We start from the raw sequence: 16024 nt of genomic DNA on the forward strand, positions 1-16024 counted from the left end.
AGTTCCAGTTTCTGCTACCATAGAGAGCATGACCTAGGGTATATCCGGCCTTTATTCATTTCTCCATTTAGCCAGCTAGGCAGCCACCCATTCAGCCATATTTATTGAGCTCAACCTTTATTCTGAGCTGGGTTTCTTACCTGTAAAATGAGAGAATTAGTCTGGTTTAGTATTTTTGACCTAGGCTCCTAGATCCTTAGGAGTTTCAGGGTTGCGCTTTCAGGGCCTACTTTCTTAGGGTTGACTGGGGCAATTGGGCCTGAGACCCCACTTGCCTTCAGCCCAGAACAGCCGTGTTTTCAGTTGTTTTGTAATACACATTAGGTTTTCACTTGAGATTTCTTTTTTTTTTTAACATCTTTATTGGAGTATAATTGCTTTACAATGGTGTGTTGGTTTCTGCCCCATAACAAAGTGAATCAGTTATACATATACATATGTTCCCATATCTCTTCCTTCTTGCGTCTCCCTCCCTCCCACCCTCCCTATCCCACCCCTCTAGGTGGTCACAAAGCACTGTGCTATGTGGCTGCTTCCCACTAGCTATCTATTTTACGTTGGTAGTGTATATATGTCCATGCCACCCTCTCGCTTTGTCACAGCTTACCCTTTCCCCTCTCCATATCCTCAAGTCCATTCTCTAGTAGGTCTGTGTCTTTATTATTGTCTTACCCCTAGGTTCTTCATGACATTTTTTCCCCTTAAATTCCATATATATGTGTTAGCATACGGTATTTGTCTTTCTCTTTCTGACTTACTTCACTCTGTATGACAGACTCTAGGTCCATCCACCTCATTATAAATGGCTTAATTTCGTTTCTTTTTATGGCTGAGTAATATTCCATTGTATATATGTGCCACATCTTCTTTATCCATTCATCCGATGATGGACACTTAGGTTGTTTCCATCTCCTGGCTATTGTAAGTAGAGCTGCAATGAATATTTTGGTACATGACTCTTTTTGAATTATGGTTTTCTCAGGGTATATGCCCAGTAGTGGGATTGCTGGGTCATATGGTAGTTCTATTTGTAGTTTTTTAAGGAACTTCCATACTGTTCTCCATAATGACTGTACCAATTCACATTCCCACCAATAGTGCAAGAGTGTTCCCTTTTCTCCACACCCTCTTCAGCATTTATTGTTTCTAGATTTTTTGATGATGGCCATTCTGACTGGTGTGAGATGATATTTCATTGTAGTTTTGATTTGCATTTCCCTAATGATTAATGATGTTGAGCATTCTTTCATGTGTTTGTTGGCCATCTGTATATCTTCTTTGGAGAAATGTCTATTTAGGTCTTCTGCCCATTTTTGGATTGGGTTGTTTGTTTTTTTGTTATTGAGCTGCATGAGCTGCTTGTAAATTTTGGAGATTAATCCTTTGTCAGTTGCTTCTTTTGCAAATATTTTCTCCCATTCTGAGGGCTGTCTTTTGGTCTTGTTTATGGTTTCCTTTGCTGTTCAAAAGCTTTGCAGTTTCATTAGGTCCCATTTGTTTATTTTTGTTTTTATTTCCATTTCTCTAGGAGGTGGGTCAAAAAGGATCTTGCTGTGATTTATGTCATAGAGTGTCCTGCCTATGTTTTCCTCTAAGAGTTTGATAGTTTCTGGCCTTACATTTAGGTCTTTAATCCATTTTGAGCTTATTTTTGTGTATGGTGTTAGGGAGTGATCTAATCTCATACTTTTACATGTACCTGTCCAGTTTTCCCAGCACCACTTATTGAAGAGGCTGTCCTTTCTCCACTGTACATTCCTGCCTCCTTTATCAAACATAAGGTGACCATATGTGCATGGGCATATCTCTGAGCTTTCTATCCTGTTCCATTGATCTGTCTTTCTGTTTTTGTGCCAGTACCACACTGTCTTGATTACTGTAGCTTTGTAGTATAGTCTGAAGTCAGGGAGCTTGATTCCTCCAGCTCCGTTTTTTGTTCTCAGGATTGCTTTGGCTATTCGGGGTCTTTGGTGTTTCCATACAAATTGTGAAATTTTTTGTTCTAGTTCTGTGAAAAATGCCAGTGGTAGTTTGATAGGGATTGCATTGAATCTGTAGATTGCTTTGGGTAGTAGAGTCATTTTCACAATGTTGATTCTTCCAATCCAAGAACATGGTATATCTCTCCATCTATTTGTATCATCTTTAATTTCTTTCATCAGTGTCTTATAATTTTCTGCATACAGGTCTTTTGTCTCCTTAGGTAGGTTTATTCCTAGATATTTTATTCTTTTTGTTGCAATGGTAAATGGGAGTGTTTTCTTGATTTCACTTTCAGATTTTTCATCATTAGTGTATAGGAATGCCAGAGATTTCTGTGCATCAATTTTGTATCCTGCTACTTTACCAAATTCGTTGATTAGCTCTAGTAGTTTTCTGGTAGCATCTTTAGGATTCTCTATGTATAGTATCATGTCATCTGCAAACAGTGACAGCTTTACTTCTTCTTTTCCGATTTGGATTCCTTTTATTTCCTTTTCTTTGAACGGAGGCTCCTTGGCTGAAAAATCGCTGCCCCGGAGGGTCTCTATGGACCTTCCAGTGGTGCAGTGGTAACATTGCAGCTTCAAGCCAATTTTTTTTCTAATCAGTGCCCTTTCAGTGTAGGATTTAGAAATAAAATGGTGAATAAATCACTTCCCCACCCCCCTCCTGCTCAGGGGCTCGCTGTCTCTGTGAGGATAAACTGAGATTACAAATGTGAAAACCTGCTTGGGTAAACGACTGTTGTTAAGATAATACTAATAATAATGATCATAGTGGAGTCGGGCAGTCAAGATATACCCACGGGGAAATACAGCCTATAATTCAGCCTACAAGTAGGGATCAGGTAAAAGCAGTTGACTCCCAGGGTCTCCTCACAGGGACTCGGAGACTTGCATGGCTTTCCTGGAAACGCGACTCTGCTCGCCAACGCCTCCACAGAGGCTGCCGAGCCCCCTGATTCCCCGGTGCCCACCGCTCCCGCAGGTGGGGGAGCAGGGCCGCAGTGAGAGGGGCCTCACGGTGATTGGCTGAACTGGAAGTTGTTGCTAGGCTACCAGTCCGAGGCAGACTGGGGCCTCTAGTCCCATCCTCCACTGCAGATTCATCCTGCACAGCCAATTTAATTCGGGCACCCTGTGAACGAGATCCCCAGCAGTTTAAATTGTCAGCTGCCAAGTGCCCATCTTTCTAGGATTTAACACTTAGCAAGAGGCTACGTGAGGGAGGGAAAGAGAAGCCCTGTTTTTACACTCTGGGTCACCTTGAACAGCTTCTTCTCTCTCTGGGCTGCACTGTCCTCCCTTGATTTCTGGTTTCATTCATTTATTCATTATTCACGCATGCATCTATGTTTATTAAGTGCCTGCCATGTTCCATGCACTATATCAAGTGCTAGGGACAAAGGGATGAATGAGATGGAGACCATCCTTGCCCTCATGAAGGGGAAAACATTACACACTTAAGCATATAAGTGAGATAAACACATATCTATTTCTTTCCTTCCTCGTCAGTGATTTTACTAAGCCCCCCTTTTCCCCTACTAAATCTGTAGGGTCCCCCAAGTTGACAGGGTAAGGAGTGCTGCTGCCAACCATGCCTAAACTACGTTACCCCTCACCCATACCCTTACCACTCCCTAAAACCGGGGTACATCCTCTCATCTCCACAGTGCTTTTACTTTTTTCTCTTGAACCCACAAGTGAGCCTGAGTGCACCTTTTTTTAAAAAAAAATAAATTTATTTATTTTTATTTTTGGCTGCGTTGGGTCTTCGTTGCTGTGCATGGGCTTCTCTCTAGTTGCAGTGAGTGGGGGCTTCTCTTCGTTGCGGTGCGCAGGCTTCTCATTGCGGTGGCTTCTCTTGTTGCGGAGCACAGGCTCTAGGTGCGCGGGCTTCAGTAGTTGTGGCACACGGGCTCTAGAGCGCAGGCTCAGTAGTTGTGGCACACGGGCTTATTTACTCCGTGGCGTGTGGGATCTTCCGGGACCAGGGCTCGAACCCATGTCCCCTGCATTGGCAGGCAGATTCTCAACCACTGCGCCACCAGGGAAGCCCTGAGTGCACCTTGATAAAGATATGGGGCGGGGATCATTGTCCCCTGTTCAAATGAGAAAGCTGAAAGCCAGAAACATCAAGAAACCCTGTCCATGGTCACATGGAGAATTACTGGCATAACCAGTATTGAGCACTGACTATGTGCCGGCTCTTAAAAAACTATCTTCCTCATAACAGCCCAGTAAGGTAAGTATTATTATTTTTCCCATTTTATAGGTGGCAAAATTGAGGCTGGAAGAAGTTATTTGACTTGCCAGTGGTGACCCAGATAGTATGTGGCAAAGCTGGGATTTGAACCAAATCTCCCTGGCTCCAAAGCCTGAGCTTTTTCCAAGAAATGGGTCTGGTCACAGAAAAGAGTCTCTGAGTGGCTGACACTGGAGTGGCTTCCACACGCCCTTCAAAACCTCCCGGTCCCAGGATCTTATTTAATTTCCTGCTGAAGTTCTTGGCACGCATTTATCAATATAGTTAACTCTGTTATCTATCCATCTATCTGTGATGATCTTGTCTTCAAGTTTTTATTGGGTAATTAAGTCAAGTAACTCTTCCCTGTAAGCATCTCCATCGCTTGCTTTGTTGGGTTTGTATTTTCCTTTGTTCACATACTGAACAAACACCAAGCACCCACCAAGTGTTGTGGGAGGCTTAGTGGGTGTAAGTGAATGGGGCCCATCCCTCCCCTTGAGGAGTTCCCAGCTTAGAGCAAAGTTTCTGAAGGGTCTTCCATGGGCAAAGTGCAGTGATAGGTCATGGAGAGAGGAGGACCACAAACACCTGCCCTCAGAGAATCTCCTGGTTTTGGGAGACAGACCCGCAATTAGATAATAGAAAGGTGTGAAAGGAGGTGGGAGGGAGCAGAAGTGGATGTGGTAAGTGTGGGCTGGGGGTGGGAGCAGCCCGCCTTGAGTTCCCACAGTGCTGCTTTTAAATCCCAACTTGCTCTGGCCACTGTGGGACACTGTGTCTCAGAGCCCAGCAGCCTGCAGCTTGGAAGGAGGCCTTTAAACGGGAGAAGGTGCTGGAAAGAACAGAGTTGCATAAAGAAAGAAGCTAAATTTATCCCTCCTGGTAGACCCCCAGCAATTGCTATGCTAATACCTGACTTTCTATCAACAGAGACTTGTTTAACCAGAAGATTAGTTGTTTTTCTCTGAGAAAGAGACAGAGAGAGAGGGGAAGAGAGAGAGAGAGAGAGAAAGAGATAGAGACTCTGAAGACAGAGATGCACAGAGAGACACCTGAGGAGAAGCAAGGAGAGACAGAGGTAAAGCCATCCTTTGGTACACAGCCCCGGTGAGCAGCAGGGAAGAATACTAAACTGGGCACCTGAGTGGGAGAAATCAGGCAATCTCCCACCCCCTTCCTCCCTGTCTACCTTGCTAATTTCCAGATAGCACCATTTTTCAGATGTAAGTATATAGGAGATGTCTGTGTTATCTTGGCCACTGCTTTGTCCCTGTCACCCGCTACCATCCCTATATAGCTGAGAGTTGACTGTAAGTGGATAATATACAAAAGCAATGATTTAAGTAAGTTTTATAAGACTAAATATGCATGCCTTTGACCTAACATTCCCACCTCCAGGAATTTATCCTACAGAAAGTAATTAAGGACACAGAAAAAGAATTTAGCAAGAGACTATTCATTGCAGCGTTGTTTAGAAAAGCAAGGAAACTAAATAGCCAACCCTGTTGGGGACCTGCTCAATAAATAATGGTATAACCTTACAATAGCTGTCCATACTGCCCATAAATTGGGTTATAAGTGGTTACTTATTGATGTGGAAAGACATGATTTATTAGGTGTAAAAAGCAAGTTACAAAATAGTGTATACAGTATGACTCCATGTAAGTATTCTTATAAGTAAGAATAAATATAAAATATATAATCTAGGAAGACATATACCAAATGTTAATCTCTAGGTGGAGGGATTCTAAGACATTAAAATTTTTTTCTTTTAGCTTATCTGCATTAAAAAAAATTTTTTTTTCCACAATGAACATGTATTTCTTGTACAATGAGAACAAATTTCCTTCCAGTGGTCCCAGCAAGCGCCTCCTGCTGGGAGTCCAGGAGTGTACGGGCAAGCTGAATCAGGTGCTCCTGGCTCTGAGGCATTGTGGGAAAGGCCACCAACCCTTGTGAGGCCACTTCAAGCTGCTCATTAAGAATTTCCAAAACAGCGAGTCCCCACCCTGTTTCCACTCCCCATCCTGACTGGTCTTGCGGGCAAGAGCTCAATGACCCAACACCTTGGTATCAAAACGCTCAGTTGCTTCATAACCTACGGGGGTGGGGGGGGGGTTGGCTGCCTCCCTCCCTTGAGGCAAAACAGTTTGTACAAGTTGGTACTTGGTAAAGCTAGCCTTGCTAAAACTGTAGGGCCTTCCCCGCTAGCCAGGAGCACCCTCCCCTGTAGGGGAGTGATGGCTAAGATGCCGTGTTGATCAGGTCTACTGCCTCTACTACACAGAGGCAGTTGTGATTCTGAATGTTGGAGAGAAAAAGCCGTCACCATGGCAACCCAGGCTGCTCAGCCTCTGGGATCAGTCCAACCCTCAGGGAAAGAAGGTGGAGTCTGGAGTCAGAACAAATACTGCCTGGCTGTCTGACCTCGGGTAGGACACTTAGCTTTTCTCTGCCTCAGCTTCTACATCTATAAAATGATACTAAAGTTCCTTATCCTACCCGCTCCCCGGATTAATGAGGAATAATCTGTAAATGGTAAAATGCAAAAGGAGTAGAGCCTCCCTAGCTTTGGTTTGTCCCCAGATTGCTGTGTGTGACCTTGGGCAAATCACTTAAACAGTTCTGTGCTTCAGATGCTCTATTTGTAAACAGGAAAGTAACGTGCACTGTGATGGCTTCTCAGATTTATTGTCAGGTGCCCATGAGAATCCCAGAATCTCAGGGTTGGAAGGAATCTTAGCCCTTACCACCCATGCAGGAATCCCTTTGATAAGTTCTTTGACCGAGGTACTTGTCCTACCTCTGCTTGGTTACCTCCAGTGGCAAAGGGTTCATGACTGCACAACTTCCCAGGTAGCTCTCACTGCATGACACTAATTGTAAGAAAGTTCTTCTGTATATGATGTTTTACAATTAAATATTTGTTTAAAAAATTAGCGGTTCTTTTCAGAGCTATTTCTGCTCCTGATTTTCCCAGTGGGTTTGCACAAGGTAGAAATTAGCAGCAATTGGCCAGAGGCAGGTACAGTCCCAGCTCTGAAAGCTTTTAGCGTACTGTAACAGAAGGAGTATGGGTTCCGGGGTCACACACTCTAGGTTAAAATCCCACTTTGTACACTTACTAGATGGTTGACCTTGGGCAACTTATACTAGCTCTCAGAACCTTAGTTTCCTGATCAGTAAGATGAGGGTAGAAATACCTACCTCAGTATTGCTGTGATAGCACTTCTTATTTAGCTTACAACTCTAACTTCCCTGGTAGAATTCTGGGGAATGTGGGGGGCAGGTGGGTTACACCTTCCTCTGCCAGCCCCTGGACAACGCATCTGCCCTCCAAGCCCCATCTGGCACGTGTAGGCCCTCATGTGCCCAGGCTGTGCTCCTCTCAGAAGGAGACAGAAGGTTCATCTCGCCCTCCTGGGAACCCCTGCAGCACAGCCTTGGGTCTGTAATTTAGGGCCTTCTCCCTCTCAGGCCTGTACCAGGGGCCATAAAAGGAAGATGATGCAATGGCTTCAAGACCAAGTTCACCCCTCCCTGTAATTCCCCTGCCTCAAAGTCAGCAGCCCCACAGACTTTGCCAGCACTAAGCAAGCATCCCAGGGTGTCACTTGGTGAAGGCTTTCAGCCGTATTTAATGGGAATCTCATATGGGGCCAAAAGCCTCTAAGACTCGAAAGAATGCAGTCTGGTGGTGGACTTCAGGCATGGTGATAGGGAAAGCTATCTGGGGTAGAAAAGTGGTCCTCTGCCCTCAGTAGGAAGGAGTCAGGACGCCTGACTAGCTGTGGACTCTCTGGAGCCAGTGACTTCATTCCTCCGTGCCTTGCTTTCCTTGTGTGCAGAATGACAGGTTGATGCCTGAGACCTTCCCTGCGTCAGAATTATAGGTTTCCCCATTTGTTGGATGCAGGATGAGATGGCGAAATCGCCCTTGACCTCTTTTTGCCACGGGGACCGCTAAGCTCCCACTCCTCTCTGCTTCCTCCACAGATGAGTACCTCCGAGTCCTCAGTGTGGGTGTGGCCGAGGTGAAGAAATTCTTCTTGGGGCCCTTGTCCCCGTCCTGTAAGATGGTGCAGATGATGAGGCAGTTTCTGTACCGGGTCCTGCCTGAGGACTCCTACAAGGTCGCCACAGGGAAGCTCCACGTGAGCCTCACCCGCTTCACGGATGGAGAGAGTGTTGTGGTTTCAGAATACACATCCAAAGAAGAGCTCATCGAGGCAAGGGGGCGGGACCTGGGAATAAGGGTGGGGGCGGGGCTAGGGATAGGGCGGGGCCAGGGAGTGGGGGCAGAGCCCAGGGAGTTGGGACAGGAAAGGAGAGGCTGGCCCTGCTTCTCTTGACAGGCCCCTGGGATGGTCCACTTGTCTGCCTCACTTCCTTCCTTCTGCTTTCTGCCCCCCTAGTTTTTCCCTCCCTTCACCCTCCTGGCATCTATCCCTCTGTGTCAGGCACGCTGTTAGACAAGATGGACACAGAGAAGCCAAAAACTAATCAGACATGCTCACCATCCTACATTTCAGCACTCAGAGTCTGCCTCCTTTTGCCTCTGTCTTGCCCTCTGCTCTAATCCTGCAGCTTCTCAGAGGCCCGTTTGTATTACCAACAGAGGTCCCATGGCTCCTCTAGGGCCTGGACTTCAGTGTTTCCCCACTAAATTTCTCCCAGTTTGTGGGAACAGCTTCCCTCCGCCCCCTCTCTTCCACTGGTCCTTGATAAAAAGGACTGTGTTATCACTAAATGGGTTAACACTTAGGAAAGGGGATTCTGACAGTGCATTGTTCTAAGCTCACTAATATACATTTTAGTTATGACTTATTATTGCTGGAGAGTGCTGTGGTTATGTCCAATTTTCTTTCAGGGCGAGAGTTGAGCTGCATGACCCTCCACCCATATTTCCAATCCCCTCCCCTCCTCTGAATACAAGACCCTCGCCACCCATCCTCACATCCCCACACTGGCATGGCCTTGACCCTGGGGGTTGGGGATGAATGGGCAGGGACATGGATACCTCCTCCAGCTACCTCATGTCCCCTGGGTTTATTAGCACCCAGTTCTTCAAGACTTTTCTCTCCCCAGCCCTCTCCCACCACCTCCCACTCTTACCCATGCCAACCAGAGCAAATCACACAAAGCAGGCCTCTGTGTCTGTATCTGCCGTGCCTCCTGCCTCGTGCCGGATGCCCTTCCCTCCTTCCCACCCCACTTCACCTGCTTGGTGAGACTCCAGTCACTCCTGCCAGGGAACTTTTCTTCATCACCTGCCTGCCTTGCAACCCCTGGGTTGGGTGCTTCTTCTTTGGGACCACGATGCCCATGCTTACCTCCATCACAGCACCTGTCACCCCATGTACTGTCACCTAATTGCTTGGTCCCCCTCTGAGCATTCCCAAGGGTGGGCATCTCACCCTCCTTTGATTCCAAGCCCAGGCCAGACACACATTAATGGTTTTTGAATCCCATTGGATTCATGGAAATTTGGTGCTAGAAGGAGCCCTGCAGATCATTGAGGCCACTCTCTCCCTTTAAAACTGAGACATCTGGCCCAGCCTGACCAAGTAGGTTACCAAGGATCCAGCCAGGAGCTGAACCTGGGGCTCCACTTCCCAGGGCAGTGACTCCACCTTGGGTTTAAGAAGGGCCAGGCTGACGGTGTCCCAGATGCCCGCAGGTGATCCCTCCCCACCCAGCCCCCAGGCCTTGGGCATCTCAACCCTGTCTTCTCCCCCACAGGCCCTGTACTGCAGCTGCTTTGTCCCTGTGTACTGCGGCCTCATTCCTCCAACTTACCGCGGTGTGGTAAGTACCTCAGTGTGGGAGGGCGGGTGAGCTGGGATCCAGGGGTGCCTCAGGGCCCCTGTGACCCACATTTGGGAGGAATGGTCTCAGAATTCAGTGGGAAGACCAAGAATTGAAAAGGTCCTTGTGGTTTCCTACTCAGAATTCCCAGCGTAGATAGATTGCTGGGGCTTTAAGAAGAACTTTTCCCCCTAAGTTGGGCTTCTCTCTGGACTCACCAACACATTACTGAACCCAACAAGTCAAGTTTCCACAGGTTTGCCAGATTTCCCCAGTAGGAAAATCCGGTAGGTCTGAGACCCTGTACCTGCAACTTCAGCTGACGCCAGTGCTGCTGGTCCACGGACAGCACTCTGAGTAGGAAGAGTTAACCCGTGCCCTCTCCTCATTTTATGTAGAGAGGAAATGAGATCCAGAGATTACGAATCAGCTAGTAGATGGACCCCTGTATTGCATGTCATTCATTTAATTCGCAGGCACCCAGAGGGTTAGAGCCTCAGTATCTGTGATCCTTTGTTCACAGCTGAGGAAACAGAAGCCCCAAGAGGGGAAGGGACTTGAGGGTGGACACAGGGTGGTCAGGGGTGCTCTGGAGGGTGTTGAGGGTGTCTGACCTCAACAGAGGGAGGCAGCTTGGACCCAGGGCAGTCTGGAGGAGGGCTATTTCACAACCTGCTCAGACCCACCACATGTGCACCTTCTCAAAAGGCCCTGTGGATGAGCTCCTTTCCCCGGCCCTGCCCTCAGCTGTTGAGGGACTCCACAAGGGGTAACGTGACAGGGAAGCATTCGTTCCTGCTTCATCCAGGGTATGGATGCCCCCGGACCTTGGCGTCAAAGCTTCTCCCAAGGGACCCATTTCTTTGCTCTCCCTGAGTGGGGGAGAGGACCTATGACCCCAGATGAGCATTTCTCACTCTGCCTCCCCCCTCCGCCCTGCAGCGGTACATCGACGGGGCCTTCTCGGGCATGCAGCCCTGCTCCTTCTGGACGGACTCCATCACCATCTCCACCTTCAGTGGTCAGCAGGACATCTGCCCGCGGGACTGCCCCGCCATCTTCTGTGACTTCCTCATGTTCAACTGCTCTTTCCAGTTCTCCCTGGAGAACATCACCAGGATGACCCATGCCCTGTTCCCCCCAGACCTGGTGGTAAGAGACAGGAGGGACCTGGGGGGTGGGCAAGGAGAGCCGGAAAGGGTGATGGGGTCTGGAGTGGGATGGGGGAGCCAATGAGGCCCATTCAGTCCATCTCAAATGATCCCTTAAACTTCCTCCTAAAGCTGTATCCCGGCCTTGCTGCCAGCTGGGTATGTGACCTTGAACAAGGGCCCTAAGTGCTCCCAACCTCAGTTTTCTCCCCTGTAAAATGAGATGATCTCAGAACCACTGATAGCAATGTTGGCTGAACTCTCCCATTTTGACATACAATGTGGGTTCAACAAGCTATGGCCCAGGGGCCAAATCCAGCATATGACTTGTTTTTATACAGCCTGTGAGCTAAGAATGGACTTTCTATTTTTAAAGCATTGTTTAAAAAAAAAAAAAAAAAAAAAAAAAAACAAGAAGAAGAAGAAGTGACAGAGACTATATGTGGCCTACAAAGCCCCAAATATTTACTGTTTGGCCTTTTACAGAAAAGGCATTGTGGGCAATATCTGGTGTAATCCTCCAGCATCCTCTGTGATAGATACTGTTTTATTCCCATTTTACAAGTGAAGAAACTGAGGCTGTGAGAGGTTACATTCACCCAGCCACCCAGCCAGTAAGTGGCAGCACTGGGATTTGCGTCCAGTCTCCAAATGCTGCTCTTTATACTGTCCAAATGCACCTTCTCTGGTTCTACTATAAACATCGCACCCTCTCCGGCCCAGGGAAAGCTGATGACCAGCTGTTCTTAGCAGGTACTGAAGGATGGGCACATTTTGAAAAGCTCATCATATAAAGCTTAAGAGCAATGAAAGCAACTGCTTTGGAAGAGGGGACTATGGGTCTCTCTGTTGCTACAGCCTTAGTTATTTTCCTGGTGCCCCTCCTTGCAGATCCTGCACAATTATTACTACAGAGGGTATGAAGATGCTGTTTCGTACTTGAGGCGGCTGAGTAAGTACTATGTGGTGCCCCGAGGAAGAGGAGGAAAGTGGGGCAAAGACAGGAAGTAGAAGGGCTGGATAGAGGAGCATTTCCCCCCAGTTTGTGGGGTGCTCTTCACCCAGGAAAGCTGGAAATGGGCACAGGGACCTGACAGCCTTCATTGTCCAGATGTTACTGTGGCCAGAAATTAGGACCACTGTGGAAAAGGGGCTTTAGGTTAACTGATGGGACAGTGTCTAGGGCTTTTGTACAAACGTATTTCTGAATTTAAAAACTATGCTTAGGAAATACATAGCTCATATCTCCCTGGAGCATTCCATTCTCATATCATTACATTTTCTTGCATTTTATTCTCTTTCCAATGAAACAGTATTGTTAATGTAGAACTAGATGTGACTAGTTTATGTTTGTGTGAGACTTTTGAGTGACGTATTGATCAACAAATGAGAGAGAAGAGCCCTTGCCCTAAGTTGGTTTGGAAAGCATGGTTCCACCCCTGTGTATCCTCTGTGTATTATCTGGGTGGGAGGAAGATTCCAAAGGCATACACTACACACGCTAACTCCATGAAGGCCATGCAAACATCTTTGTTAAAAGGAAAGAAAAAATGCTTTTCTGTATTTAGAATTAATTCCATAGAGCATATTTCCAGAAAAAGGGGATTTCTGGATCAAAGGGTTTACTTAATGTTATATAATAAATTTTTTTCCACGTTGCCATATGGTCTTTGTAACTGGCTTTTTGGCACCTGTATAATATTCCATCACAGTTGTACAGAATACTTTGATCATTCTTGGGTTTCCAAATGTTCACTATTATAAACAATGCTGTGGTGAACTTTTTGTGTATGTAGTTTAAAAAATATACTTAAAGAGTGAGATTAAGGGGTGGAATGAGGTTTTTCTCGTAGGAGATGTACACTTTTTTTCTTCAAAATTGCTTCCTGCTGGGACTTCCCTGGCAGTCCAGCAATTAAGACTCCATGCTTCCACTGCAGGGGGTGCAGGTTCAATCCCTGGTTGAGGAACTAAGATCCTGCATGCTGCGTGGTGCGGCCAAATAATTGCTTCCTGCTTTCCTAAGCTCCGCTGTCCTAACTCTTTACTTTCTCCTGGGTCCATTCTCCCGACTAGTGGGGTAGGGAGCAGGAGAACAGGATGGAGAGAATGTGGCTCTGGAGGCAAGTAGCCCTGGGCCAGGATCCCCATCCCCCAAGCTGTGTGAGCTCCAGGAAATCACTCTCCCTCTCTGAGTCTTAGTTCCAAATCTGTAAAAAGGGTTTAGATCCTGGTTTTAGACACACCAACTATGTGACCTTGAGCAAGTAATTCATCTCCTGGGACCTGTTTTCTCATCTGTACAAGGTGGCTGATGGTGGAACCTACCTCTGAGTTTTATTCCTAGCCACGGTCAATCCAGTCCACTGCCCCCTCTGACCTCTCTGCAGACAGACTTTTCCTAACCCTGACTGTCCTCTGACAACTGCCCCATCTTCCACATTTTCACAGGTGACAGCTGTGAAGCCGAGCCCCCAGTGTCCAAAAGGAGGACGACCTGAGGGGGGTGGTGGCGGTGGAGATGAGGTCTCACCTACAGAGCTTAGGGAATAGGAGGGTCTGGCTAGGGCCTGTGGTCCTTTCTGCCCCAGGTGGGGATCCCCTCCATTCTTTCCTCAGTGATGGTGTATATCGAGGGCTTGAGGTTTGGGGAGCCCCTGATTTGGTTCTTGGATCTCGGAGCAGACACCAATTGCCTGCCCCAGGAAATCCCGCTACACCTCAGATTGCATCCTGGCTACCTGGCTGCCTCCATACCTGTCTCTCGCCTAGAACTTTTCCTTTCTCTTCCTCTCAGGGCAAGCCCTGGGAAGACTTACAAAGTGGGCTGTTAAGCATCTCTAGTCTCCCCCATCTCTCAGTAGCCCCTTACCCTCTCACCCTCCCCGCTTCCACCCTTAGCTGGTGTGGACATTTTCACAGGTATGAACGGCAGTCTTAAACCCAAGGATGAAACTCTAATAGTAGCATTGCAGGCATCCACTCCTGAATTGGGGCAGTATATGGAGGATGGCAGGTTTTTTCCCAATGGCCCTGGAATCACTCCAAGTAGGAACAGACACAACTCATAAGGGAGAAAAAAACTCGTGCTGGCTGCCAGCTGTTTTTGCTTCCTCTCCCAATTTGCAAATGTGTGCGTGGCTTTCTCAGTGCAAGTTTCAGCTCCAGCACCTAAATCCTCTTGGGTTTGGTGGGCCTGGAGTTTTCTCCCGGCACCAGATGCAAGCAGGAAATACTGACATAGCCTGAGAAATCCCCACCTACTATCTGGGAACGGAAAACGGAAGTCTGCTCCAGCCTCCTGCCTGCTTTCTGAAAGGGGGTCAGCTCAGGTAGGAAGCCACACCTGCAAGGTGTGCAAGGGTGCAAGGTGTCACCCTCAGCTCACATCCTAGCATCCTCTTTCTCCTCCCTCCTAAGGGTTCACATCTACCTAGTTTTCCTGCCACCAGGTGAGCCTCCCTCTCCACTCTTGGCCTCCCCTAACAGCAGCCTTCTACCAAAGGGAAGGACACTGCTTGCTGGCATCCTTGAAAATCCACATTCCCCACACAGACACATGTACATGGTGAGGTTGGAGCTCAGAGGATGCCATGTCTGAAATATCCATCCCATATCCAGCCATGCCCGGCCAAACTGACCTTCCTCCCTCCATTCCTCTCACTCACAATTGGGTGAGTTTTGACACAGACACAGACACACAGACACAGACACACACACCTGCGAAACCAGCACGACAATCAAGATAGGGAACAATCCATCATGCCTGAAGTTTCCTCATGCCCCTTTGGGATCCCTCCCACCTTCCCTCATCCCATCATCCCCAAGCAAACCCTGATGTCTTTCTGTCATTATAGATTAATTTTCATTTTTAGAGTTTTTGATAGATGAACTCTTATAGTATGAACTCTTTTTTGTCTGCATTCTTTCACTCAGCATAATTATCCTGAGATTCACCCATGTCATTGCATGGTATAAATAGTTCATTCCTTTTTGCGTTCCAATCCACTGTATGAATGTATATACCACAGTTCATTTATCCATTCACCTGTTAATGGGCATTTTAGTTGTATCCAATTCGGGGCTGTTATGAATAAAGCTGCTATGTACATTCATGCATGAATTTCTGTATGGACAAATGCTTTCATTTCTCTTGGGTAAATACCCAGGAATGGAATGACCCGATCATATGGTGGATGCATGTTTATTATGTAATGTGTATATGTCTACAAATATATGTATAACATATAATATTTTAATATAAAATGTAATGTATTTAATTGTAGTAAAACACACATAATATAAAAGTTACCATCTTAGCCATTTTAAGTGTACAATTCAGTAGTGTTAAACATACACTGGTGTGCAACCAATCTCCTGAACTTTTCCATCTTGCAAAAATGAAACTCTACACCCATTAACCAACTCTCCTTTTCTGCCACCCCCTAGACCCTGGCAACCACCATTCTATTTCTATGAGTTTGAATACTTTAGGTACCTCATGTAAGTGGAATCATAACAGTATTTGTCTTTTTGTGACTGGTTTATTTCATGTATAATGTCCTCAAGATTCATGCATGTTGTAACATCTGACGGGATTTCCTTCCTTAAGGCTAAATAATATTCCATCGTGTATATAGAGCAGATTTTCTTTATCTATTCATTCGTCAGTGGACATTTGGGTTGCTTCCACCTCTTCGCTATTGAGAATAATACAGCAATGAACATGGGTGTGCAGATATCTCTTCGAGATCCTATTTTCAATACTTTCAGATATGTACGTACTGAGAAACATACCCAGAATGTATGTCTAACTTTTTAAGAAGTTACCAAAT

The 16024-nt window shown here is 46.6% G+C and overlaps 1 protein-coding gene across 1 annotated transcript in view; it reads left to right on the forward strand.

Moving 5' to 3' along the window:
* Window positions 1-16024, forward strand: part of PNPLA1 (patatin like phospholipase domain containing 1) — a 40656-nt gene that overhangs the window by 14793 nt on the left and 9839 nt on the right. Inside the window, exons 2-5 of the mRNA XM_065885953.1 lie at window positions 8227-8459; window positions 9973-10038; window positions 10981-11190; window positions 12081-12141. Coding sequence (XP_065742025.1) covers window positions 8227-8459; window positions 9973-10038; window positions 10981-11190; window positions 12081-12141 — 570 coding nt within the window. The remainder of the gene's footprint in view (window positions 1-8226; window positions 8460-9972; window positions 10039-10980; window positions 11191-12080; window positions 12142-16024) is intronic.

Source organism: Phocoena phocoena, chromosome 10, assembly GCF_963924675.1.
Source record: "Phocoena phocoena chromosome 10, mPhoPho1.1, whole genome shotgun sequence".
Classification (NCBI taxonomy): Eukaryota; Metazoa; Chordata; class Mammalia; order Artiodactyla; family Phocoenidae; genus Phocoena; species Phocoena phocoena.